General features: G+C 41.3%; 1 protein-coding gene across 5 annotated transcripts in view; it reads left to right on the top strand.

The window, feature by feature from the left end:
* PHF2 (PHD finger protein 2) overlaps window positions 1-27777 on the top strand; it is a 97950-nt gene that overhangs the window by 47141 nt on the left and 23032 nt on the right. For all 5 annotated transcript variants that reach the window (XR_008731906.1, XM_055708147.1, XM_055708148.1 and 2 more), the window contains exons 4-13: window positions 7444-7529; window positions 12621-12735; window positions 15683-15843; window positions 18077-18218; window positions 20973-21159; window positions 21729-21891; window positions 23352-23439; window positions 24046-24152; window positions 25347-25438; window positions 26765-26854. Coding sequence is in view for 4 of the 5 variants with exons in the window: in XM_055708147.1 (XP_055564122.1) it covers window positions 7444-7529; window positions 12621-12735; window positions 15683-15843; window positions 18077-18218; window positions 20973-21159; window positions 21729-21891; window positions 23352-23439; window positions 24046-24152; window positions 25347-25438; window positions 26765-26854 (1231 nt within the window). In the remaining variant the exon portion in view is untranslated. The remainder of the gene's footprint in view (window positions 1-7443; window positions 7530-12620; window positions 12736-15682; window positions 15844-18076; window positions 18219-20972; window positions 21160-21728; window positions 21892-23351; window positions 23440-24045; window positions 24153-25346; window positions 25439-26764; window positions 26855-27777) is intronic.

The raw sequence follows: 27777 nt of genomic DNA, 5'->3' as shown, positions 1-27777 counted from the left end.
TAAGGCAAAAGCTCTGCGTGGAGGTAGCACAACCCAGCACTTGCAGAGATTGGCATCTTCAAAGCACCGAGCAAGTGTTGGTTAATTATACTACAGCAGCCTTCGAGGCTATCAGGCAGGTATTAATATTACTGCTTTACAGGTGGAGAAATTGAGTCAAAGAAGTTACGTCATTTTCTTGGGATTAAAGGCAGTCGTAACAAGCCGATCAGCAGTGCAGATTTTCCTTGCCTTTATGTTTGCCTGTTGCTGAAGCTGCCGTGCTGCTACTGGGTTCCGCACAGGTACAGTTTGGCTTGGAGAGGAGGTCTGTCCCTCTGAATTTATGTTTCTAATGTGCCAAGAGTGAGCGTGTAAGGTGACGTGAAATACTAGCTGTCCAGTATAGCTGGGGTTATCTCTCGTTTAGCCACTAATTCAACAAGTCCCATGTACTGGACACTTGCATGTGTGCCTGAGTCAGCAGACGTGGGGTTTCTCCTGCTTGCTCTGAGGTCTCCTACCAAAGTGATGCTGATACGTGTATCTTTCTGTTCTCCCAAATGACATCTGAACTTGCTGTTTTGCTTTAACCGTATCTGACAGCAGGCTTGAGGTCTAAAATATTCTTCTATGTTTTGTGAAAATACATGGCTGATTCGATGAGACAAATCCTTCTGCTTAGGAAAAGGCTTGTCTGTTTGCCTCTTAGATGCTGGAAAGCACACATGGAAGAGCCCTGGTCAGAGTTCACCTGGTAACAGCCACTAGAAAAACAGCACACGAGGTGCAAATCCAAGGAACAGCTCATTTCGCTGCTCTTGGAAAGGCCTCTTTCTTTCCCTTTTTTTTGTATTTCTTAACATCCCTTGTATCCATGATGTTGGCCATTGCATTTCTGCATGCAGTGATGTGGACACAAGAAACTGCTGTCACTTAACATTGGCCTGGCATCAAAAGGTGAAGTGTGAGTCTCTCTGCTGCTGGGAAGTCCTTATGTTCCTGTGCAGTACCTGTATATTTTTTTCAGATGGTAGAGGCTTCCGAAACTGGATGGGTATCTTCCTTACAAACAACACCTTGTTAAGGAAGGGCATTGTTGTGCAACGCATCATAAATGTCACAGCAAAAAATTATACCAGTTGTTAAGGGATAGGGATGAGCTCAGGTTAATTACTAATTATTACCTTTATTACCTACAAAAATGCCGTGAATACCTCTTCTGCACTGTGATAGCTGCCCCACCTGGGGCTTTGATGCTTTATCCTCATGAGCCGGGGTGGAGCGGCTGGTTGCTGCTTGGGAGCCAGCAGCTGGCCTGAGCCCCTGCTGCCTGTGCCCCTGCCAGACCCCCAGCACGTGGGAAGGGCCCATCAGCACAACCCTTCACCCTCCTGGCTTACAGACCATTGACGCTATCTCCAGCTTCTGGGAGAAGCAGAAGAGGAGTGTGGAATCAATCACCATTTTCCAAGACTTAGCGCAATGCTGGTATCCCAGGTTTGTGGCTGGGAATAAAAGTTACTTGCATTTGGACTGATTCAGGGAGGGAAGAAGCAGCAGATGTATGAAATAAGTATCAAAGTGTCATTTTTTACCAGTGTTAAAATTCTCTAAGATTTCAGCGTGCTCCTGGTAAAGGTTGAAAACAGAATTTACGTTAAATATACAGAATACAACAGCTAGTCCAGTGATTTATTTGTTAGTTGCAAATTCTGAACAATATGTTTGTCCATGGAAGCAGCAGGCACTGAAGACCTGTGCCCTGCGTTGGGCTGTGCCGTTGGCCTGCTGGTAACCTGAGCAACCCCCCCCAGTCCTGCCCATGACCGGTTCCTCAGCTACAAAATGGTACAATTGTACTGACCTTCTTGGCAGATAAAGTGTACGGTGTAGGGAGAGGTGGGCTTTTCCCCACTCTGGAAATTGGGACCTGTAAGTCGGGGGGTGAGGTGGGGGTGAGGGTGCCCCTTCCCATCTGCAGTCAGCGTGGTCCGTGGCTCTTTAGCGAAGAGCGAAGGATACAGCATCAGCCCTCCAAGAGCGTGCAGGTGCTGAGCATCCTGAGGAGCTGCCACCATTCCCATCTGTGCTGGCTTCCAACTTTTCTTACAAACTCAGTTGTCTGTTTGAACACCTTATATTTCGTCTTTGTGCTATGTTTGAAGAGTGCTTCTCAGGAGCAGATGAAATGTACAGCTTTGTTTTCAGAAGTTATGATCTTAGCTTATTTTTCCTTTTGCTCTATTTGTGAATCAGTAGATTTTGTTTTCTTTCCTATCAACTAGCCTTTTGTTTGGTTGTTTTTATTTTTTGATGTTTTTCTATACTTGTCTTCTGGTTGATAATGGAGATTACACGGTTTTGATAGGATGGATATTATGTGGTTTAATTTTTCTCCTAAAATTACTTTATATGTCATCTCACTGAAGATGACAAATCAAGGTCTTTATAAACACTCATGTTATAAAACCACTTCCAATTTATGCACCTTTTATTATTGTTGCCTGAATAAAAAAATTGTCACTAACTTTGTCAGAACACTGAAATTTGAACATCTCTTCATTGTGGACAGAGAAGAAATATAATTTTAAAGTTGCAAAGGACAGAGTTTCTAATAAAAATGTGATTTGTAGCCTCTGACTGCAAATGCTTCTGTTTGTGCTAATTCTCGTTTAAGTCACTGTAAAATGTGTGATATATCAGCCTAAACAGCTGCACTATCAAAGGCTTTACTTTCTGTTATTACTATTTTTTTCCTGTAACAGTTTTGGTAAAATTCAAATGCATCAGTAATAATGTTTTACTTTTATTTCATTATCAGATTAATTTTACATTGCCTTAACCTGAGTTAAGTCACTTAAATACCACTTTAAAATCAACCATTAAATTGTTTTCAATTGTTCCGACAAGGTATTCTTGGACACACAATAATGAATCACTTATGCCATCTTTACTGCATTTGGACAAAAATGTGGAACAAGGTTTCTCTAGGTGAGCACAGCGGTGAGGGGTGTGTGCTGGCTGCTGCCACGGGGCTGCTGTCCCTGTGTCCTGCATCCTCACCCTCCTCACCCGCTGCCTCCCTGGTTCCCAGCTGGCAGGTTACAGCTGCAGCCTCTCACGCGTTAACACCGATGGGACAGCGAGTGTGAGGCTTTGGAGGTTGTCTGGGGAGAATTTTCTTTCCTTACTTGCTTATTCTTCACCGAGTAAAAGTTTTCTCCTTCTAATCTGCTTTGGGAACCTGGCGCTTTCCCCTGCCAAATGCCTTAATTGTCACACATCTAAAAAGCAGCAGCTGGAGATGATTCACAGACAGAGACATCCACCCCTAAATACTTTGTTGGAGGACACCCTCTTTGTACCCGCACACAACTCCGAGTGCAAAACCGTGGTGCCTGTGAGGTACCCTTGCTGTGCAAACAGGAGAATGTGTTTAACAATCTCTTTTGCAGACTGCTGGGGCATAAATGCTGCACTACTTGATTTGTGAGTTCTTGCAGCAGGGCAAGATCTTGCTGGGATGTCAGCACACTGTTTTGGGGTGTCTTACGGGCTTTTTGAAACGGATTCTTGGTCTGCTAGTACAAATGAAGCAAATAAATCTGCTCCTGCTGTTGTTCACGAAGTTGCTTCCAGCTCTGCCTCCCACCGCACGACCCTCTGCTCCCTGCGCATCCTTTTGCAAGCTCTGCCTTGCAAACTGCCTTGTGGTTCCTTTGCTGGACCTCTTATGTCCCTTTTTATCTCATCGGTGGATCTGAATAATCACAAAAGTGCTACCGAGAGCTTTACCCAGTTCTTCTCTGTCAATGGTAACACATCCAGGGCTCATATTGACATATTAGTGTGGGGCTGGCTGTGCAGGGCCCGTTGCTGGAGGCTGCTCCCAAGCACGCCGCCTGGGATCCTGCGCTGCCTGACTCGGAGCCCGTTTGATCGTTGTAGGGGGTCAAACGCTTGGCTCGAGTCTTTTTCATGTTTGTGTTTCTCTCAGGCAAATAGGGTTGAAAAAAGAAATTGGAGGGACCAAAGTGGAGTGTTCTCATGAAAAAAAAAGAAAAAAAGAAAAGAAAAAAAAAAGTGAAACACAAAGTGCCATTCGTGCTTGAATCTGGGGGGGGGTAAGGGGAGGGCAGCGCTGTTCAGCTGCTAGAGATGACTTGGTTTTCTTCAGCTGGAGAAATGCTTTGATACCATTCTGTTGTTAATTAACCACTCAGAAAAAATACATTTGTAAATTAGGCGGGAGACCGCTTCAGGACTCTGAGCTGATTCCTGCCAAAGCTGGCAATCTCCTCCTGGTTCTCATTCACAGGTGCAAATGCTCTGGAGACCAGCCCAAGGGTAGGTCACTGCTGTGGAGCTGACAGCCCCACTGCTACCAAAACCTTGCCCCATAAAACCAAGATAGCCAGCAAGAAATCTTTGTTCCTCTTCTGGCAGGAACGTTCATGAGGGATTGTCTCTAGCAGTCTGTCTTTAACTATGGAAATTCAATTTATTATGCCTATATATTTTCATGTGGAAGTTCACAAACAGTTCTGCTGGTGGAAATACCTGGCAAGTCAAGCTCTGTTTGTTGAGAAAAGGGGCACAAACTGGAACTGGTGCACATTTTGGTTAAAGATTACCTGAGGCATTTCAATAGGGTATTTCTTGAACAGTTTGTACTTGCAGTTTCCCATACAGCAGGGACAGCAGCTTCTGCCCACGAGTAGTTGTAAATGGCCAAACTTTATTCAAAAGCCATGTTGTAGCTGGAAAAGTTGACTGCATCTTTTAGAGGACTGTTTGAGTTTGAGGTCAGTTATTTTTACTTCTCTGTTTTGTTCTAGTTAAATATTTTTACTTGCTCTCAGAACAATAGCTCCCACCACACTGAAGTCTTTGCCCAGTGCAGTAGCTTTTCATACCTCCTCCTGCAGCAATCCATGCAGCGCCCAAGGGTCTTATCTCCTTAGTTTAGCTAAATATAGACTTTTCAAGCCCTTGTATAGAGCCTAATCCATACCTTTACTAAGCTTAACAGGCTGAATCCAGTGGCATAAGCAGCTGACGCAGCTTTATGGGTAGAGGAATCCTCTACATTCTCTTATGGTTGCTCTAATCTGGCTGGGTTTGTTTAAATTTTCTGCTGCTCAATCTGGTATTATACTGCCTGTATATACTGAATCTGAGGACTGGATTCTTGTGATGGTTTTTCCTGTCCACAAACCAACTCCTCAGTTTTCCATGCTGTCTGCCCAGGGAGACCCAACAATTTTGTGTTTTTTCAAGTAACTGTTTAATAAAAAAAATAATCAGCCAAATCTGCAGTTGCTTTTACACAATTCCCCAATAATGTCCTGTTTATTGGCCTGTCCACAGGCTGAACTCAAAAATGAGAGCTTCTCTGGCTTTGGTTGCAAAGCTTCTGTCACCCTGTGCTCTTTGGTTTGGAGGGAGCTGGGTCCCCTACGCAGACTGGCAGCTGCAACAGGATGAAAATATCCGCAGAGTTTTCTGGCAGGATCTTATTTTGACAAAAAATTTACATTGGTTATAAAAAAGGTTTGTTTCCATATCTTAGCTAGTTTGGCTTTTCCCGGCTTGGTTGCAGACATCGGTTTGTTGATGCTCTTTCTAAAAGCGAATAGATCTGTGGTTTGTAATCATGATGCGTACAGTTACACACCAGCTTGTGCCCTGGATTCAAAAGTGGCTTCAAACCCACCTTTGTAAACAGAGAGGGTTGTCGTGCATTTCGACAGTTACTCCTCCTGCCCCAAGCGTGCGTGTGTTTGTGTGTGTGCATGCACACATGTGCACACCCCCCACCACGGACATCAGAAGAGCTCTGAGCTCCATGGAGCTAGGTAGCTGGTTCACAACAGCAGTGATTTGCAAGGCTTAAAAAAGCATAGAAGAGGTGGGCATGCATGATCATGCGTTATCCTTCCTTTATTCGTGCACCTTCCTGTCTGCCAGCAGCCAGGAGTTTAGGGCCTTCCTGCATCTAGACCCTCACGTTCAGTAATGGCTGGTGTATCCAACCGACATGAATTTCTCTAGTTATTTGTTTGTAATTCTGGACTCTTTGGTATTGTCTTAAAGAGACTGAATACAGTGAGTGGTTTGAGAGATTCTGTAGGGCATGTGGCAGAACTGACCCACCCTGTGGCCTTGCCTGTGGGAGAGGAACAAACAGCCTCTCTTTTACTTCCTATGGGTCAGAACCAGCAGCTAAAAACTCTTGAATTCATCTTCCTGCTCTAATCCCCACTTTGTACTGCTGGCGGGATGCGAGGAGGCTGAACGCTACCGTATGCATGGAGATGGCATTGCCATGACCTGTGCCCAAACCCTTTCTACAGCAGAAGAGATGTATTAGTGTTTTCTGCGAACTGAAGAGCACTGAGAAGGCATTTCAGGTGGTGAGGTAGAGACACTGCAGGAGTGCTCTTATCGCGGTATGATCTAGCCTTGTTTGTGCAGGTGGTTAAGGTGCAGCTACCTTTGTGGCCTCTTGTGGATCCTCTTGCCTAGTTGAGCTCTCATGGAGCTGTGACACAAGAGCTGTATCTCACAGCACCCAGCTGAAATTCTTTTCTGTGCTGCAGATGTGCTTGCAGCCTGGGCTACTTCAGACCGAGCAAGCAGAATCAGAATCCTGTTTGCTTTTCCTCCATTGGGAGAGGAACAGTGCCATGCTGGGGTTTGATTATTTGACTTGCTGTGCGGTGTTTTGACTGTGCAACGACTTCTTATCTTGGGTACTTCATTCCATTGCAGTTTAGTTTTGTTTTTCCCCAGCGCTGTGCTCTGCTATTGGATTGTATTGATGCAGCGTGCCCGCAGGCCACGCTGTATTGTTGCATATGTTGTGCCATCCAAAATAATCTTGGTGGGTGTTCTAAGCAGCTGCCATGATACAACCCATCTTTTTGGCAACAAGCAGTGCTGTGAGCTATGTGTCTTCTTTTCCTCCTCATCTTCATATATTGTAATAGGGATGGAACCTATAGAAGTCTTGCATATGGTATAGCTTGCCAAGATTACTCTGGTACCTAGCAGCTGTCCATACATGCTTGGTAAAGAAGATGTGTTTTGTTAATTAGGTTTACGTGGGATGGTGCTTGGAGAACTCTATGTAGATACAAAATGGTCTCCCTGGGAAAAAAAAAATCTTTGGGACTCTCTGCCATATTTTAATAGAGGTCCACAGTGAGCTGGTAGTGGACTTCTGACTGACCCCTTTTTTTAGTGCCACATCAGGAATGCAGGCTGCAAAAAATCCCATCTGACTGTACTACTGTAAGGAGCACTTAAGCTTTGCTTTGATGCCATCATCAGCAGACAGCATAGCTGCATAGTAAATGCGCAGCTTATTGGGGTTTGGTTTTTTTCATTATTCATTGTGTGCTTGTGTGTTTGGAGGTGGACTCAAGCTAATGTAGTATTTGCCTTCATATATTCCAGCTGTGTGGGTGTTGAAGAAGAAGAGGCACCAGATATTGACATCTATCATTGTCCAAATTGTGAGAAAACCCACGGGAAGTCTACTTGTAAGTATACTTGCACAGCTGCTCCTCACACAAAGCAGATTCTGTATGTTTAAACAAAAGAAGCTAGGGTGGTGTTTTTTTCCCCATTACAAAAAAACGTGCCTGAATGCCATGTATCATATTATATCGATACTAGAATTCAAACCATGAGGTGAAAAAAGATGTTAGGGGGAAAAACCATGGGTTGAACTGTGAAGCTTTGGATGCAGCTCCCTGCCTGGCCTTTTGCAATGTGTATGAGCTAATGCAAGGCATCTTACCTGCAGAGCTTGAGTCGCCAGTCCCGGCAATGAAAATGATGCTTCCTTCCTTGCCTGAAATTAAGAATTGTGAAGGCACTTAGTACTGTGGGCTAGAAAAAGCCTACAGAAACAGCTAGTTCAAATACAGGGAATTTTGGAAACTACATGGTGGTTTTTGTCTTTGAGTGAGGAGAGTAAGAAGCAGTATGTTATGCTTGGCCTGGATATAAAACTAGCGATTTCAGTGGCAGTCAAAATTGTAGGATGCACTAAGGGTGCCAATTCTTGCAGTTCTTTCACAGGAAAAAGTTCTCCTGAGTAAAAGTGACAGTTGATCTCAGTGGGAGTTTCGTCTGGGAAAGAACTGTAGGATGTGTTTACTTTGGTCAGATTAATTCACAAATTCTTTCTATTATACAAGGGGGAAAAAAAAGGGGGAAAAAAAAGAAGCTAAACCAATACATGTAGAAGATTAAATGCTTTACTTGAGAGCCATTTACTGTAAATAAGCAACAATGATGCACAGAGGTTCTCACTGCTCTGCAGCCTTACAGCAAGACATAGAGGAAGAGCACTGTGCTCATCTCCCAGGATCCAAACAAATCATAATGTTCCTTTTTTAGTGCGAAATAAAGGATGGCTGGAAGCTGACTTCTGTTGTGTTAAAATTCTCTAATTGTAAACCCAAGCGATTATTTCTGCACTGCTTTAAAAGTTAAAGTTTCAAAAATTTCTAAGGGGTAAGGAGAGGAGTCTGAAACGTTCATTTTTGGGGCAAAAATTGGAATAATTTTTCCACTTTGACTTTTTCAAAATCAAGAATGACCTGCAGCTGTTCCTGTGTCCCAGATGTCTGCTAGCAACTTTGGTCCAAGCAGGGCACCTACAAATTGGGCAAGCTGACAGAAAAACCCTTGGGAGTCTTGTTTGAAAGACTTAACAAAATCAATGCATCCCCACAAAATGTTTTGATTTAAAAGTCAGCCTTTCTAATGTTTGGTTGGAAGATTTCTGACAAACACACTGGAAATCGTTAAAACAAATAACCACAAATCATCTTCAAGTGAACAATTTGGTATTAGAATGGGTTGCGTTGAAAAGGAGGGTATGACTGCAGATATGCCCAAGCTGTTATTGACCCAGTATAGAGGAAGCAGCGCAGGATTTCTAGCCTCTGTGAGTTTTGTATAACATTGAGATGTGTCTGATGCTTTGATTTCTTTCACTTTGCTTTGAATTAATAATGATGAAATGCACCTACTTTTCAGTGCGACAGGAAAAAATCAGACAGTAGCAGCAAAAGTCTGTAATCACGAATTGCATACCAGTCCTATAGAAACTGTGGTGCATAATCTTAGAATTCAAGAAATGTCAGTTTTGATAAAAAGATTACGAGTTTTAATATACCAGGTAAGACAAGGAGAGTTGAATTGACAGCAATCTTCTGATGCTTTAAGAAGGTTTTTGGCTATCTAATTCTTCTTATCCAAATAAAGATCCGACTTGGCAGTACGTCCCTCGGTCTCCATCGTGCAGCACAGCAGAAAGTGCTGCTGGAGTGCTGTCGCTAGTTATAGTCTTATCATTGTATGAGGTTATCAGTGTGGTAGGAATACAGAACATGATATCATTCTGCAGTACAGCAATATGCCTTTGTTTTCTCCCTTCAAATGCATTGCATGAAGTTTAGTAATGTACAAGGCCAATCATCAAAGTAGTTGAGTGTAAAAATTTCGGGAGCATTTAAACATTAGTTATTGATAACCTTACCTTGACTTTTGGTGAAGTGCAAGACCACAGGTTCTCAAGCTGTGTAGTCATTTTCACCATTAACTTAACGAATCGTGGATCGTGGATCCTGTTGGAAAATGAGGCTGTTATCCTGTAGCCCCTCCTTGCGGAGTGCAATAGGCCAGGGAAGTTGAAAGACTGATTAAATGAAGGCAGGAACAGCTTGGCTTAATGCATTCATTCTGTCGGGCATTTGTATGCAGGGCGTCCTGCTACACGGCACTTGGGCTCTGCTGGGGCTTCTGTGAGATGATCGCTTTCATTTGTTTATTAAGTGTTACAATACATGTTTAAACTCGTTATCTAGCACTATCAGTTTTGTAATAAATGAGTAAGAGTTGTTCCAGAGCCACTAGTTCACTGGTAGGTTTAATTATTGCAAAATTAGCAAAGGGAAACACAGACACCAATTGTCTGTTACGCAACTCGTCTGGATTTAAAAATATATGTGTATTTCTGGAGCATGCATTCCGCAATATATGTTTTCCAGATGTCAAATTTAAAAGTCATTTTCCTTTCCTTACATTTTTCCACTTTACCAGTGTGGCTTAGTGGCTACTATTTCAGAAGATTGCTTCCTGTCATATGACATTTTAAGCCATTTTGTTTTAATGCAATTTGTAGGAACTCCTCTTTGGGAAAAAAATACACATTCATACAGAACTCTCTGACATAATTTAAATAAAATGTGAGTGCTTTGTTTAGGCAGACTTGACTCATTTTCATAACATGATCTGAAATGTTCAGTTTGATTGCTCATTTGCAGCAGTGAAAATCAGGAGAAATTCTTGGGAACTGGTGGAGTTACACAGATATAAGCAACCCAAAGTCAGGCTGCAACTGTTTTTTAAGTGTTACAACCTTTCATATAAATCAATGGAGAGCCAACAGGGTGCTTCTAGGTATCCCTTTATTCATAAATACATTTGAAATAATGTAAGTATACCTTTGAAGTCTAGAATTATTTATTCTGAGGTACAGTTTTCATAAAAATATATTCCCTTTTTCCTATGTAATATTTTCTTTAGAAGGAGCGGGTTATACTTTCCAAAGGTCAAATTTGGATCAGAAAGTTCTGCAGAAAAAGATATCTGTAATCATTTGAGAAAAACTGGCCTTTCTGGCCAAAGCTAGGATTTGTTGCACGTGTTAATGACCTCTAATCCTTACTGTGATGTTCATGGTACAGATGAAACATGAAGAGAGTGGCTGAAAATAGGCCAAATGCCGATTGTTTGATGTAGTATAAATGTACTACAGCAGCCAGCTTGCTGCCGACCAGGAGACAGCACCTCCTGGGGAGCGTTCTGGTGGCAGAGGCATCTTTGTTGCCTCTGTGTGAGAGGTGGATGTGAGAGGTGGATGCCTGCTGGCGCTTGGTGCCGAGGAAAATAGCTCCCTGATGCTTTTTGAAGAGTTGCAGTGAATTTCTTAATTCAGCAGTGATTTGCTGCTTTTATTTCTTGACGCTGCATGCTATCTGAAGTGTAATAAAAGAACATGCTAATATGATAAGCTCTTTAATTTTCACTGTGGCAAGTGACACCTGTTTCACTGGGACTTGTGCTAGGAGTGCAGTGTTGGTTCGGTTATGGTGAGAGGGGGAGGAGGCAGTCATTGGAAAGGGAAGGGGAGGAGGAAGGCTTGGCATTCATGTAGGGCTTGTTTCCTTTGTTACCAGGAGCACTGAATTAATACACTAAGCCTGAGAGTCATTAAGATAAAGAACTAGCAGCTTTAATGAATATATCCAGCTAGGCTGGAGAGCTGCATGGAACTAATAAAACCAACATGCTTTGTGCAAAACCTGGGATGGATTCATTGGGAGATGTCTTTACTTGAGTTGTTCCAGGGTTACGGTTGGGAAAACAAAGTTAGCTTTTCCCAAACCTCATGTCTTATAGCTGTGGCCTCCAGATTCCTTTTTAATGAATAAGTGTGTGGATCTGTATGTGTGTGCACGTGCAAAGAGCGAGGGAAGGGTGTTGTCCATGCATAGTTACTGAGGAGTCTGGTTCTTTCCCCAGCTGTTTTGAACAGTAAGAAGAGCATAAGAGGTCTTGATTTTGGAGTAAAATACTGAGTTTCATGATGTAAAACAAAGGTGAAACATAAAAGTAAGTTGTGGCCTATGAAAATTCTACTAACAGAGGCTTGAAATGATACAAATACGCAGTTGGGACAAAATCCAATTTACTACCAAAATGAGCATGTCCGGACAGACTGTGGAAGTAGGAACATTTGAGAGAGATAGTGCTAAAAGAAAAAGCTGGACCAGTTTTTCTTGCTCTGTGTTATCTGGCCGTCAAAGAGACAAGGCAGAACTACACTGACATTTGACTGACTTACTTGTGCTTATTCCAGCTGACCCTTTTTCCATGATGAACCTGCCTGTATGTCTGTCATCCACTGGGAGCACAGTCAAGGGGCCTTTAGTATGCTGTCATCAACTTAGGGCCTTAGCCCAGCTTGCCTTTCAAAACCCAGGAATAAGAGTAGTTCTAAAAATTGCGTTTGTGGTGCCCTTGCATCTTTTTTTATTTTATTTTCTTGATCCTTTTATGTGCATGCTGTGTGCAGGGTGTAATTCAAAGCCCATCAAAATTGATGTCAAATCTGCAACTGCTGGACAGACCTTTAGACTCAGGTAATTCATGACAAATACGTTCATAAAGTTCTATACTGCATATTGAGAAGGCAGAAAAGTGGCTTTCTAAGAGGTTCATGATAAGGATTAAGTGTGTATTCTGGCAAGTACAAAATGTCCAGAGCCTGTGTTTGCATAAAGCCTGCGGTAGCTGTGCAGCTCAGTAATTACCCGTCTGGTTGCCCTTATGTTACAAACCGAACACTGTTCAGTATGTAATAGATCTTCAGGCTACAGTATAATTGTCTAATGGTGAATTGAGAGCAATATTAAAATTTGCAGTGCAGCATAGTGGGAGTTCCCTCTTCTCTGCTCACGTAAGAAATGAAATGAAGATTTATCCTTCCTTCAAATGTTTTAATAATTACCTTCTATTTAACATACAGTACTGTCCAATTAATTCTTTTTCAGTGAAAAAGAAAAGAAACTGGCATAAACATGATACTGGACAGACTACAGAGGTCAAGCCTGTACAGAACGGGAGCCAAGTCTTTATAAAAGAACTTCGAAGTCGTACTTTTCCAAGGTGGGTTGTTCAGCTGCATGCATGGACAGGGCTGTTGAGATAAAGCATATATAGCCACTTTCCTATGCAGCTGATGATGGTCCTTGCTGAAAGCATTACATAGTACAGAATGATGAAGTTTAAATGAGTGCTGTTTTATTGCAGATGTCCCAGGCTCTTCCTTTTTTTTATACTTGTGCAGCCATATTCAAATCTACTCTTGATTAAGCCCAGTTCCTGTGGATTTCCGTAGAAGCTAGTATTTGTGAAGACAAGAACAAGAATGTGTTTGGCCCCTACAACATTTGCTTGCATAAGAAACTAACCAATTTATTGCATAAAATTATCCCGTTCTGAAAAATCTTAATGGTTTTGCTGAAGTCTGTCTCCATCTTGAAAAGAAGAACAATGACATCCTCAGTTGCTACAGTGACAAAGACTCGCTTATTTGGGGTAGTGAATAGTGCTAATTGTTAGGTGACATGTTCCACACTTTATTAGGCTGCTTCACAGCCATTTGTAAGAGTGATGATTTTCTTCTGGACTTTACGGTAGGCCTTAGCTAAATAAATCCTTAATTATTAATGACTACTTATTTTAGAAGAATCCTTGGAGACTGGTAAAGTGTACTTGGTAAACACAAAGCTTCCTTTTTACAGAGAATTTAATTTCACATTTAATTTCAAACACTGGTTTTAGGCTGGTTAAGGAAAAGGCTGAAAATACTCTGCAAAGTGTTTGCAGAGCTTACAGATGTGTTTCACTAAACCCAGGAATACAGCATTTTACTTGCTTGGCTGTTTTTATTTGGGCCTGCTAGATTTTTGTCATAGCCTGTTGCTTTGTTTGTTTGTTTGTTTGTTTGTTTGCTGGTATACAGAGCAACCTGACAGGTTGCAAAGTTAATTTCTTAAGGTTTAAGGCCTAGGCAGAGTGATTTCAGTAACCTCAGATAGCCTCTGAGATTGCACTCACAGATGCAATATCTCTGAGTCACTCCCAAATTGTAGAAAACATATGGACCCCTTTTTTTTTTGTTTGTTTCTTTCTCACATAAATGTGCACATAAGAAAATTCTGCTGTCAAATTAAAGTTTCTGAGAAATAAGTGTAGCCAGAAGAAGTGCCTGCAAGATTTAGGCCCCTGATATCTACACTTGCTCCATTAGTAGAACAAAGTATTGTTGAGAAACTTTCTCTTCTGATGAAAATGAATGAAATCTGCAGATGTTCACAGAACAAAACGAAACGCTTGTCAGGCAGAATGGGATGAACAGAAAAAGGGGGTCTCAGTTCAGAGTCAGAAACATCATTGCTGATCCACAGCACATGACAGTAAATTACAACCCACGGTTAGCCCTGTGGTGAGGCTCGGATCAAAAGGAACAATCAAGAGAGCAAAAAGGCATAAAATATAATTCATGTAATTCTGCTCCTGGATGTTTAATACCAAAATAGCATTAGAGTAGTAACAGTAGTAGTAATAATAATTAAATTGATGGTCCACGTAGTTCAGTGTAGGGGCAAGACTGTCTGTTTTGGCATGATCATTAATAGATGCTCTGGAAGTGATCTCTCTTTACAACTACGTGTAAGTTTCTGTGGCACATACTGAAGCAAATCAGGCTTGAACAAGTATGTGAGAGATATATGGGCACTGTAAAGTAAGTGCAGAGGTTGAGTGGTAAATCATGGTTTGCTTCTTGCTCCTTAAAATCTCCAGCCTTGTTCTTTGCATGTTGCTGGCATACAGTACCAGGGCTCACGTAAATGAGGAATGCTCCTTTTATTTCATTATTAATTAAATTCACCTCCTGGTTAGCCACTGCCACTTCACTGTGGCTGGGGCAATCCAGAAAGAAGCTGGGTTTCTACAGCTTATCCCTGTTTGTGTCTGGCCATCTTGTTTGCCGGGGTTCAAACGCCAGCAGGGTGGCCTGAGCAGGCCCACAGCCAGGGGCTCCCCCTGCCTGGGGGGGTCGAAGGAGGTGCCCCCTCAGCGAGGGTATGGGGACCCCCTGCAGCAAAGAGTGTGTGGGGGGCCCCCCTCAGCAAGGGTGGGGGCCCTGCGGCAGGCTGGGCATTGTGGGGCGGAGGAGGCGGCAGGGCCGCAGCATGCCAGCCGCCATGGCGGCTCTCACACCTCGCCCCCTTTCCCGCTGCTGTACGAAGACGGGCGCTGTAGTTTGGAAGTGCTGCAGGAGAGGGCAGTCACGCATTGGCCTTACCCGCCCGGGGAGGTCGAGGTTTTTGGGGTGAACACTTAAAATTTTGGGGTTCCCCATCAGCAGCCACGGCCCATGCCTGCCGGGTGGTTGCTGGAGCCCAGCTGGCAAGCAGCACACAGTGGCAGGCCACTCCTGGGACGGATGGTCCTTCATATACAGTCACTTTTCACTCTGAATTCAAAGTGGGTTACTCGAAAAGATCTAGGAATTGGACTTGAACTTCCCCTGAGAGCTGCTGGTGCACGTAGCTGGTGGTCCGATGGAGCTGCCCTCTCCTTAGTTCCTTTGAAGCCCTCCCAGCCGCTTGCAAATGATTTGCAGAATATTTCCCGAGCAATTTATTTGACTACTTAAAAATGATTTGTAAAGTATTTCCCTGGCAATTTATTTGAGATTATGTAATGGGTTTAATCTTGCCTTCTTTAGAGCAGAACATTTAACACTAATTTCTTTAACATTGATCACTGGTAACTCGACAGATCCCTGTAGCTGAAGAAAATGGCCTTTCACTGTAAGCTGTTATTTTAGGAGTTTCCAGTAGTTGGTGCATGAGACTTGAGCGAATTGATTCCGGACAATTTTACTGTGCCCTGCCTGCTTTGCAATAAATAGCTTTTTGGCTTTTGTCTTATGCACCTAATTTGCATATAACTGCTTTTTCATAACTTTTTCCTTTCAATAGTGAAATGCCAAACTGTACGTGGAAGCACCTCATCATCGAATCTGTGTTTACTTTTTCAGTGCTGAAGATATAGTCGTGAAAGTGCCAGGCAGCCAACTAACAACAGAGTATTTGGAAGAAAATGGCTTTGCAGAGCCCATCCTTGTCCCAAAGAAGGACGGCCTGGGATTGTCTGTACCTGCACCCACCTTCTACGTCAGCGATGTTGAAAACTACGTCGGTAGGTATCTGGCAAGCAGGTGGCATTCTACTGTTTGGACCTCAGCTGCTTTGTAAAAATAGAATATGCGTTATTTGTATAAGAAATTGTACGGTATATTGTAAAATACTGTCTTGAGCTATACTCACTTCAATATTTGTTATGTAGTGGTTGGTAGCTTGTAACTAGCAATTAATTCACTCTTGTTCCTTGGACCAACTTGACAGTGAGCCTGAGCCAGACCGCACTGTACTCCATAGCACTGCGTTAAAAGAAACAGCTTATAGTAGTATCAGGAAGTAGTTTCTTCAGGGCGGGTCTTACCTGATTACTGCCATCTCGCTTTGTATTGAAGGAATTACTAGACTGAGACTTCCACCCTGCAAAGACAGTCCATTTTTTAACGCTGGTGTCCGTGAGAGCTATTTTCATTGCTGCTGGTCATTGGGATTAATTTTGGCATCCTCCTGTCTCCAGCCTGAGCAGGGTATTGTACTGCATCTTCCCACAAGTCATCACATCATCCCACCTTGGAAGACATAACCTGGCCAGGAGCCGTGGAGGTGCTCTGCAGGCACTTAATTTTGTCCCCAGATCCTTCTTCCTTTAGCCTGTGCGATCTTGTCTCTTGCTGTCTCTCACTCTGCCCCTCCTGTGTGTCACTTTCTGTCTGATTCTCTCTCCTTCAGTCTTCTGGCATTGACTTTTTGGAGCCATGACTCCAGCCCAACATGTCTGTCTGCATTTCATGGTCCCTTTAGCTCCTTCTGTAGTCTGCTAACCTCCCTCTCCTGCATTCTCCTTACCAGGCCATTGACCTCTTCCCCAGACTGGAGGGTGTTATCACCAGCCACTGCTGTTCTTGACTGTATCTATTGCTTTTGCAGTGATCGTGTGCAGTGAGATAACTATGAATAAAGGAGGATTCAAGATCCCTGATTTTATTATCTCTATCCCATTGCTTCTACAGGAAACATATTTTCCTTGCCCATCTGCTACACTTAGCGGATTTTCTTGTATGACCTAGGTGCTCCTTATGCATCTGCTGCCTTTCTCTCAGCCTCTAGCTGAAATAATCCACCTTACCAACAGAATTGTTAGTGAAAAGCTGGAGGGAAGAACGTGGGATATTTAATGTGAAGCTGGCAGCAGATTTGAAAGTGAACGGCGCACATACTTCATGACGTTAGTTTGCTTGAATGGGATTTCCCAGGCAGGGTTTTATCTCACTGTTCTGTAGTTTATTACATTGGACCTAGAGTGTCTTTTAGAAACAACCTAACGTAAGTAGCAGAGGACAAATCACCACAAGTGAGACTGCCAAATACATCATTACTGTTGTGGCATTTCATGAAAAAACAAATTGATCCCCCCCCGCCCTAATGTGAAAAAAGCTATGAATGAAATCTGGGAGAGGAAAAATACAGCCAATTAAAACTGAAGGAAGAAAGACTGGAGAGATGCTTTTCTTGCAGAAAGCATAAGAGATGGTGCTTAGAAGTGGGCACTTTTTATAGACCTTTGACTTTCTCCATGTGTTCTCTGGATTGCCCAGTGTAAATTTCCACTAATTGACTAACACGGTTAACACTGGAGATTTGTATCCAACAAGGTATATTAGAGGAGATATATAAGTACTAGCAGATTATTCTCTATACTCTAATACAGAGGTGATGGATTTTTGATAGGTGTAATTTGGGATAAAATAACAAAGTCCTTTTTTTGTGGCACACCTGAAATACCATGTTGAAAAATGGGAATTTTCCCTGCAAAACTCCTTCTCGATTATAGATTTTGTAAGCAAAAATTTAAAATAGAGCGTAAGAGAACTTAAAATTTTGGAAAATTTTAGTGTAGTATTACACTCTGTCTACAATCACAAGACTTCTGCAACTTGGTGGGTGGAGCTTGCTTTGTGGATATACAGGTATTTACATATAATTTTCATCAAGCAAATAAAATCTATGATGAAGTTAATAGGTTAAAAATAACATTAATCTTTTGAAGAGATACAGAAATAATTATGTCAGGGGCATGGATTTTATGCATATACTTTTTAAATCCATACACATCTTTTATACTTGTATGTATATGTGTATACGTACATAAACAACAGGGAACATACAAAGGCTAAGAAGATCAGAAAATCGAAAGATTGAGGTGTTTCTTGAAATTTTAACTCACCCCCAAGCAAACAAAATGGGGCAAGTCAGACTACCCTTCAGTCTCTCTTTTTCATTGAATTAATCTGTAGGACCGGAGAGGAGTGTTGATGTCACTGATGTCACCAAACAGAAAGACTGCAAGATGAAGCTCAAGGAATTTGTGGATTACTACTACAGCACAAACAGGAAAAGGGTCCTCAATGTGACCAACCTGGAGTTCTCAGACACGAGGTAAGAGTCCAGCCTGCTGTGCCACACAGTGTTTGGGTTATGTGGTGGCGTTCAGCTTGGGGGGTTTGAACAGCCTCTGCCTTCTCCAGTGGTTCCCTCTTTAGGAAGTGCTGTTTAACCTTGGGATAGCGGCTTCTTGTTGCTCTCACTCCCCACTGCATCGCCCATATAGAGCCAGTTCAGGCAAAGCACAGAAACAAAAGTGCAATTTGCTATATGAGGAGAATGGTACATAGCAGACTAAACAGGCCAGCATTTGTCATGGTAATTTCTGCCTGCATATCATCAGCATTCATGTGCCATCAACATTCACATTATCAGAACAGAGTATTCTGGTACCTTTTAGTTTTCTAGTTAAAACTCCAGTAGTATAGGTAGTTATTAGTATAGGTAGTTATTCCAGGGCAACTGTATACTAAAATGTAACTTGTTGCTCCAGGAGTGAACTCTCTGCCTTGTCCTGGTAGTGAATGATAACATAGTACGTTCCTAGTATAATCTTAGGTACTTAGATGCAACTTGATAAATACCAGTAACAACAAAGGAGGACAGAGATGACCACAGAGGTATGATAACACTGTAAGTGGGAGAACATGGACTTAAAGGGTCTTGGTTTTGAATATTCATTGTTATTTTTCTGGTGACATAGGAATCCTGATGGTTGTAAGGGAATGACAGCCCTTATTCCAGCTGATCTTGAAACGTAATGATCTCCTTGGAGCTTTCTATTTTAAAACACATTGTAGAGCACCGAGCATCCTACTTGTATAGCACTGGTTTGAGTGCATCATATAATGCTCACTGAAATCTTCCTTTTAAAGTAGCGGAGAGTGAGTAAAGAGATGAGGACTTTAGGTATAGTGTAACATGTCACTGGATGGTCCTGAATGAGAATAAATTTGAAATTATTATAATTTTGTAATCTTATACCATGTGTTATAGTTTTAGTTTCAGTGCTTTTGCAAGTTAACCTGTAATCTGTATGACTGTCATTCAAAACTAGAGCAATGCTGACTTCCCCATGAGAAGTCGTGGGGTGTGATGGTACAGATCAGCTCTGAACCTGAGACTGAGGTGGTTTAGTGATGCAGTGAGCCAGACCTAGTGGCGCTGGCTATGTGAATATCACCAGTCCTCAATGACAGGAAGCCTACTATTCTCCTCATGTTTTTTATTATGTTTTATGTATGGGATAATTAGCTGATATAAATGTCTAAGAGTTCAGGTTACTGCTTTGTGCTTTATATAGCTGTATTCATCACCTGAGTTGTGCTTTTATGGCAGAAGTAGGCAGATGCATATATAATGTATTGAACTTCATGCAACTGTGCAGATCATTATTACAGTTCTTGTAGTCCTTCTGGGTAGCTAGTACTTCTAGAAGGGAAAGATCAGAGAAGAAGATTCCTTTATATACAAATGCTACACGGAAGATGATAAGTATCAACATAAAAATAAAGAATGGTTGTTCTGGGGAACATTCCATTTTAGCCAGAAGACTTTATGTAGCCTTAAAAACAAGGCTGATGAGTAATTACAAGCATGTTTTTTTAAAGCCATTACCTTTAGCCCTGTAGTTAGTGTTTTAGTAGTGCACACCCATTTCTGCAGAAAGCATCTCTAGTAATTACAGGCTTCAAAGATTACCAGTATCTTCAGTTGAGATTTTTTTAGCTTTCTGCCATTATCCCAGAATAACGGGAGGTCGTTTGTTCTGAAGGACTGCTGGAACTGTCACTCATGTGCTGCTAATTTAGACATTAACTAGCAAATATTTTATTTCTTAACATAGACAGTGACACTTTAATTGAATGCACTGCTCCATCTTTCCCTACCATTTTAAATGGAGCTATTGTTATCAGTGTTTGACAATGAGCATAAGTGACACATGGGAGCATTTAATTTTAGTTTGAAGTGCAGATACTCTTACTGATGTGATATTTTAGTGTACAACCTCCACCCCTTGCACATATTAGTCCAAATTTTTGACTATTTAAATAAAAAATTTAGGACGTTCTGGGGTGAAACACATTTAATACCCATTTGTCATGCCACTACATCATCTTAGGTGTGATTTATAGTATATATTATATTCAATATAATAAAATATAAATAATATAAATAAATATACACAGTATGAATATATGCTCAATGTAAATAAATGTATTAATTTGTATAAATCATACCCATAAATATTATATATGTTGTATTTTGAATACATCCACATCAACACAAGTTAGACTTTTTTCTTCTTCTGAGCTTTTAATGTAATTTAGTCAGTCTAAATAAAAAGATCACTGTCATTTGCAACATCAGATCAACTTACTTAATCCTTAAGTATTAATGCTACTATTATTAGGATTTTTAATATTAAGCTTAACCTGCAAATTTTGTAGATGTACCATAACATTTATGTAAGAGTGCACACATTTCACTTTCTCTTCTGAAGGGAGCTGGGAAAGTGACTGTGATAACAGTGCTATTGATAACTGAGCCTACGAAGCAAGGGGCAGGGACTGGAAAAATACAAACAGCCTATACTTTGCTAAGTCATCATACTTAAAAAGCCTTAAATCTCTGTCTGTGAACAGTTTTCATTAGTTTTCTGAATGAAGAGCAGTTCCACTGCCACATAAAGAGCTGCTTCAGATTGTGGTGCAAGTATTAGAGTCACACTCTGCTTTTTGTTGTCTCAGGATCCTTGTGCTCTTTTTTTAAAAGTTGCATGGGTTTTTTTCAATTCTCTCTGTAAAGGATGTCCAGTTTTGTAGAGCCTCCAGATATAGTTAAGAAGTTGTCCTGGGTAGAAAACTATTGGCCTGATGATGCTCTTCTGGCTAAACCAAAAGTTACCAAGTACTGCCTGATTTGTGTGAAGGACAGCTACACAGATTTCCACATAGATTCGGGAGGAGCTTCTGCATGGTACCATGTGCTGAAGGTGAGGGGTCACATTTTTGTGTTGTATCTAGTAATGTACTAAATTTTATATTCAAAGACTATCCTGAAATTCTCTCAGAAGTTCAGGTGTCAGGTTTTTTTTCTCCACAGTCCTGTTGTATCTGTAAGTAATACTCAGAGCCTTAGCTGCTGTAAATGGGTACACTCTCAGCAGTGCCAGGGTTTACTGAGTGAGAAAGCCACTTGGAGTGTGGAAGTTGTCTGTGTATTTTCACTGTACTGTGATTTGAGTATTTGTTTAGTGCCTTTTGCACATGTCACCTCAGGCCTGAAAGATACTACGTTCTGCTTTTGCAGGATAATGGAACCTGGCTCTGAAAACTTTTTGCACCATCAGTCCTACAAATCTGAGCAAATGTGGTTAGCTAGTGATTTAATTACTACAGCCATTCTGTACAAAGCTGACTAGTAAATTTCATTTAAATAGTTTTAAAATATGTGATGTTATATATATATTTAAATAAATACTTGTGCGTGTGTATGTTTCTGTGCCAATGCAGCATTGTTTTGTTTGGCTGCTTGTTGCTAATTTTGTATTTTCTAATTCAGGGAGAAAAGATATTTTATCTCATCAAACCAGCCTCTGCAAATATTTCGCTTTATGAACGCTGGCAATCGGCAGCAAACCACAGTGAGATGTTTTTTGCAGATCAAGTAGATAAATGCTACAAATGCACAGTTAAACAAGGACAGACACTCTTCATTCCATCAGGTGAGCAGGCTGTTGCAGGTGAGGTTTCTTGCTCATTTTAGAGCTGCTGAAATAGCATGTCCAAAATTCTAGAGGGGTGTGATTTGATGACTTTCTCTCTCAAAGTATGAAGTCTAATTCTCAGTAGAGGTATAATTTAATATGCTTACAAAAAAAAATCAGAACTTCTACTGCTTTCTATCAATATTTTAGCAGCCTTTAAAAAACACAGCTAGTAGTTAGCTTGTTCCACTCTTGATCTAGCTGGGCTGCAGTAGCTCATGAGTTTGTTCTGTATATCCAACCATGACATTGGTGCTTTTTGCCATTAACAGAGAATTCACGTTGAATTACTTTCTGACCATGACTCCCCACAAGATCCTTTTCACACTCATTGATTCCCCATGACACTAAGGAACTATAGGTGCCTGCACAAGTGTGAGTGCGCATTTATGGTTTCACATGAGGCTGAAGACATGGGTGTCACAGATTTTAATGGGTTACTTGGTAGACTCTGGCTTTCATGGCAGGTTAGGGATGGCGGATTTTGGTTTTCTCAGTTCCTGGGAGGATCTTCATAAGGATAGGGAGTTGATTAGCAGATAGTGCAGAGTTGTAAATGAACACAGTTCTACTCCTGCCCTGTCCCTCACCTTCCTCCCATCATGAACAATTATTTCCTCATGTGCATTACTGTTTCCAGCACTCCCTGTTACCTGTTGAAACTGTAATCTCTTTGAGGCAGGGATTTTCTCTCCCTCTGTGTACCTTTAAATGAAGCACTGCCCATTCAGTCCATAATCTGAGCTGAGGCTTCCAGGCAGCATGAGTAAATAATCACTGATACCTGTGTTTTGGAGGCAGCATCCAGTAGTGCCATTTTTCTGTGTTTGAGTATATTCTTGCATAGAATGTTTACACACTTGAGTTTTCCTTTGACTGTAAAAGGTGGAAGGTAGGTATTTCTCTCATGTCCTTATGTAGAGCAGATGGTGGAATAAACACTGAACAATTTATAGAGATTCACTAATTTGAGTAGATTTTTGTATGAAAATATATGTTTGGGAAACACCTGTTCCTGACACTACAATGAAGTCAGTGTCAGGAGCTGTCACAGATTTTCATGGTGATGTGAAAGCCACTGCCATTATGTAGCTGCTGCTGCTTTTCACAGTAATAGGAAAATAATGTCAGTGTGGGCAGTATGTCCCTTTTCACTGTCTGCCACTGCTGAAGGTAGTCTAGGATTGGGAATCAAAGGTGCATAGTATCTTCCAGGGATGTGCCTTATTGTGCAAAACAAACAAGGGGCTGGATGGAACTTTGTTCGAAGTATATGCAGTTTTGGTGCCGACTTGGACTAAAGAGCTGTATTGGTACCTAGGAAGTAAGTTGCTAAATGAAGTATAAACATCGTGTTGTGAATGAAGTCTTTGTTACTGTCATTCCAGTTTTTATCTGTGGACCTCTTTCTCTTTTAGGTTGGATTTATGCAACTCTAACACCTGTAGACTGCCTGGCCTTTGCAGGACATTTTCTACATAGTCTAAGTGTTGAAATGCAGATGAGGTAATCTGTCTTTAAAATCTAAACTTAGGTAAAAGCTCAGCTTTTAATAAATTGGCCATTCTCTGCTATTAATTAGCCTACATTTGCCGTAACGTTGATGTAGCTTTATTGGGCAATTTTAGAAAGCATACTCATATTTGTCCCCTTCGACCACATTCTCCTGTGCTGAGTTATTCCAGGCTGTCTTTACACCTATTGCATAGCGCATGGGAGGATATGTGAGGTGCTTGGAATTGTGTGGCCAAGTCCTGAAGGAAGGACCGTTAAAAACTGTCAGGAGTTTTACCCTTAGAACATGCCATTCGCCTTCTGAATAAGACCCCACCTGCTCAGCTGGGCTCTTTGCCAAGTCTAAGACAATACAAGTTGTTCTTTACTGATGCTGGACGAATAATGCAATAAAACTATCTTGCATCTGTATCGCACAGTTTCTTACTAGTGTTATTTTTATGTTTTGCTTTTGATCTAATGCCAGAATACATTAGTAACAGCACAAAGAAATGAAGCACTACAAAATGAACCTCGGGCATTTATGAGCAGTGCTTGTCACTATGCAACATACTTGTGACCTACTATGCTGTAAGTTCATGTGGCTTTGTATTGCAGGGCATATGAAGTAGAAAGACGATTGAAAATTGTCAGTCTGACCCAGTTTCCAAACTTCGAAACTGCATGTTGGTATATGGGAAAGCATCTGCTAGAGACATTCAAAGGTAAAAGCTGCATTTCTTTGCCTGGCCTAATTACTTAGCTTTGGGAGTTTGAAAATAGTTACGCTTAATTTTTGCAGATGTGCCACATAGAAGATGGACAGGTGGCCAAAATCAGTCATGTTATTATTTGAAAACTACTTTTAACATACCAGCAGAACAGCTGATCTGGTCCAACTCTCCCCTTAAAAGCCATCTCACTCTAGTCAGGACCTTAACTGTCCCTCTTACCTGTGTGTAAAGGAAGGTTTCATCCTCTTTATAAAATGTATTTAAGTTGTCTCAGGGGCAAATATAATGTTGTAACATTGTTTTAGTTTTTAGTTGCCTGTCAAGTCTGGCTTCATTCCCAGTTTTAACCTAATGAAGTACATGCTCTGTCAGCCGGAGGCGTAGAGTGGCACTTCCTTCTCCCATCATTTTGCTGATGCTGGTTGAAGTACGTGGACAGGTCACATATACCTGGGGCCACAGGAGCATCAGACATGTGGCCAGCAGGGGCACTGAGAATTAAAGCGAAGTTTTCTGTGAAATTCAAATTCTTCCAAACCAGATTCCTTTGGAGTTGATCCAAACATCCATGTGTATATGTTTTTTACAGATTTGGGGTCGCTTTGCTCTTTGTCTTTTACTACAGAACATGTCTAGAGACACCCGTCAGATCATTTTATAATGAGAAACATCTGTCTAGTTAATAAGCAAGATGAGAGGTCTCTCGGAGTGTTGCCTGGACGGGGGCCCCCTTGTGACCGGTTCTCAGCAAAGACTGTAATGATGGGAAAAGTTTAGGCAAGCTTGTACTCAAGCAGAGGCGAAATGCTTTGCCCAGTATAACCTTTGTTTCCACATATTGGTAGTTGCTTTTTCAGTCAGAGTAAAAGAACTGCTGATGGTACTTTTTTATTACCACAGCCTAGGATATATGAACGTTGAAGCTAACTTGAGTATGGGACCAAGAAAGGAGCCAGAAGGGTTGCCAGTGTAGACATAACTTACAGGAGCACGGTGTAGGAAGGCTGAGTTGGATTTATGACACAGTAAATATACTCCTTATTACCATCAAGTTGCAATAGGGATTAATTTGTGGTGACAACCTTTCAAAGAGTTAACTTCCCCAGTTAAGTTTTTTCAAATTAAAGACTATGTAAAACAACTTCAGCTAGTGTTTGAATGGCATTGGTTTTTTCCTCTGCTTAGGTTTGCATAAAGCTGGGCAACAACCTCCTGCTCATTTACTCCAAGGAGCAAAAATTCTCAATGGTGCTTTCAGGTCATGGACTAAAAAACAGGTAGGAGAAGAAGCCTGTATTAATATTGTGTGTTTGTCAGGTTTGTCAGGTTTGTCAGTCACTGGACCAGAGAGCAAATGCTAGACCAAATAATGTCTCCGTAGCAAAACAGCAAATTCTAAAATCCCAAAGAGAAGGGGCTGGGAGAACGCAGACAGAGTGCGATAGCTGGAATTTCATAGTGCCACATGAGGAGTCAGCAGAAAAAAAGGTACCACCGGTTTTAAAAAAAATAATATCTGCACACGGTCAAAAGGGTACTGAATGAATGTTCTCCCTGACTCTGAGGATTTTCTTGGGCCAAATCAATCAAGCAGAGGGTGTGTATGCAAGTGAGGCCTAGAACAATGCCTACATTTTCGTGAGCACAAGGTGCCCAATTCCTGCAAATCAACACATTAATTGAGCCAGGAAATACCTGTTGGCTGGAGAGAAGGCTTAAAGGGATTTGCAGCCTGAATTTCCTGTTGCAGTCATTTCAGAAGTGTTATTCTTGTGTGTGTTGCTCCTATAGTTTTGGGAAATAAGCTGCAGAAGACAGGCCATTCAATCATAAAACGGGAACAGGGGAACCAGCAGCTTTAGGATTTTCAGGCATTTTAAGAAGGGATGAGCAGATGAGAATGCCATGTTGCATACACAGTTAGGTCAGTTAGGTGGCTGTCCCAGTTTTAAATGTTGTCAGGGACTTGGCTGCTCCCTACTGCAAAAAGACAGTGTTTGAGCCTGAATTCAGAATTGCTGCCTGGTTTCCTGTAGAAGGACTGACTGGTGTGGGAGCTGTCTTCTCTGTGTCACCGTGTTTATTTTTCCACTTGCCATGCAGATGAGAAGTAGTGAGGCAAAGGAAGTCAGATTCTGTTGGCATTTGGGTAAAGTTGAACTTTGAATATTATAGCATGACATGTGAATGCAAATGCTGTTAGTCCTGTCAGGGACCTCCCAGACCACTCTGCTGACAAGTTATATGCATGTTATACTCATTGAAGACACCAGCCTAAGACAATCTCTCCTTGTAGATGTAGAAATGGAATTTCTCACAGAATGTCATATAAGGGGGTAAGCAAAGTAATATTACAGTTATGAAAGTAATATTACAGTAATATGTGAAAAATACTATTGACTTTGTTGTTCTCTCATGGCAACTATTTACAATAACATCCAGAAGAGGCAAAAAGTATATTTTTTCCTTACTTGGACAGCTGATCCAGTCAGTACTGATTTTAGTACGTAGGAAAAATATGGACATGTCACTTAAGGAGGCTTTTTTCATATTTTTGAAAAAGACACGATCAGAAACAGCAACCTGGCGTTCTTGTGTTTTAGGCTTTAGCAGAGCATGAAGATGAGCTACCAGAAAACTTCAAACCAGCACAACTTATCAAGGACCTTGCCAAAGAAATAAGATTAAGTGAGGTTTGTGCTGTTTTCATAATACTAACTATATTGTGGGTCTTTTAATAATCTAGGGTATAAAATGGATGAATAGAAATAAATGAATCTTTTCTCCTCGTTCTCTTAATTTTAAAAAAATAATGTGAGGTTTTGCAGTAGGGGGACTGCTTAAGGGTCTTCTCTGTGGCTGACTTGTCACATGTTCTCTTCTCTCGCTTGCTTTCTCGTCCTTACACTGTGTCTGCCTGTCCTACATGCTTTCTTCTCCACCTTCTCCTAGCTGGACTGACCACACACCCCTCTCCATCCTTTTTTTCTCTTTCACTTTAGCTACTCCCTACCCAGAAATATGATAGAACTCAAATAAATGTCGTCATGCTCCCTACGTAGTATCTCCTTTTCCTTATGTTCATTGCTGAGCTATTGTCCCAGTAGGAAGCGTTGCTCTTGGCTGGCTTCTAGGCAGATTTGTTATAGCAAATGGGGTAATGATTATACACCCCACCCCCCAAAAAAAAACCCAAAACCAACCAAAGAAAAAACAAAAAAAGGAGGTTGCATAGAGGTATCATTCATTAAGTCTGCTATCACATTCCACTTAGTGGAGGTGTGTGACAGTGCAAGGTGACAATAGCTAGTTCATTTGTTTTAAGAAGACCTTGTGTTACATTCCACCCCCTTTCTAACTATGTCTAAAGACCTCAAAATTGAAATCTGTCTTGTCGTTTTATCCTCTTTGATGTTAGTATATAAGTTTTCTAATTGTCAGAATGGCAAGTTAAGCAGAAAATAATTTATTTTTAATTAGTCAGACAGTGTTAATTTTAATTGGGCAGCTATTTTACTGCTTATTTTTCCTGAGGGCATGAAACATGATTCTGCTATATTTATCACATCTGAATTAAATGCAAACCATTTGTGCTCAAGCTGATTAGCATTTTAAA

The sequence above is a fragment of the Falco cherrug genome, chromosome 4, assembly GCF_023634085.1.
Source record: "Falco cherrug isolate bFalChe1 chromosome 4, bFalChe1.pri, whole genome shotgun sequence".
NCBI classification, from domain to species: domain Eukaryota; kingdom Metazoa; phylum Chordata; class Aves; order Falconiformes; family Falconidae; genus Falco; species Falco cherrug.
Note: the sequence above shows the minus strand (reverse complement) of the source record. Positions and strands in the feature narration are given on the sequence as shown.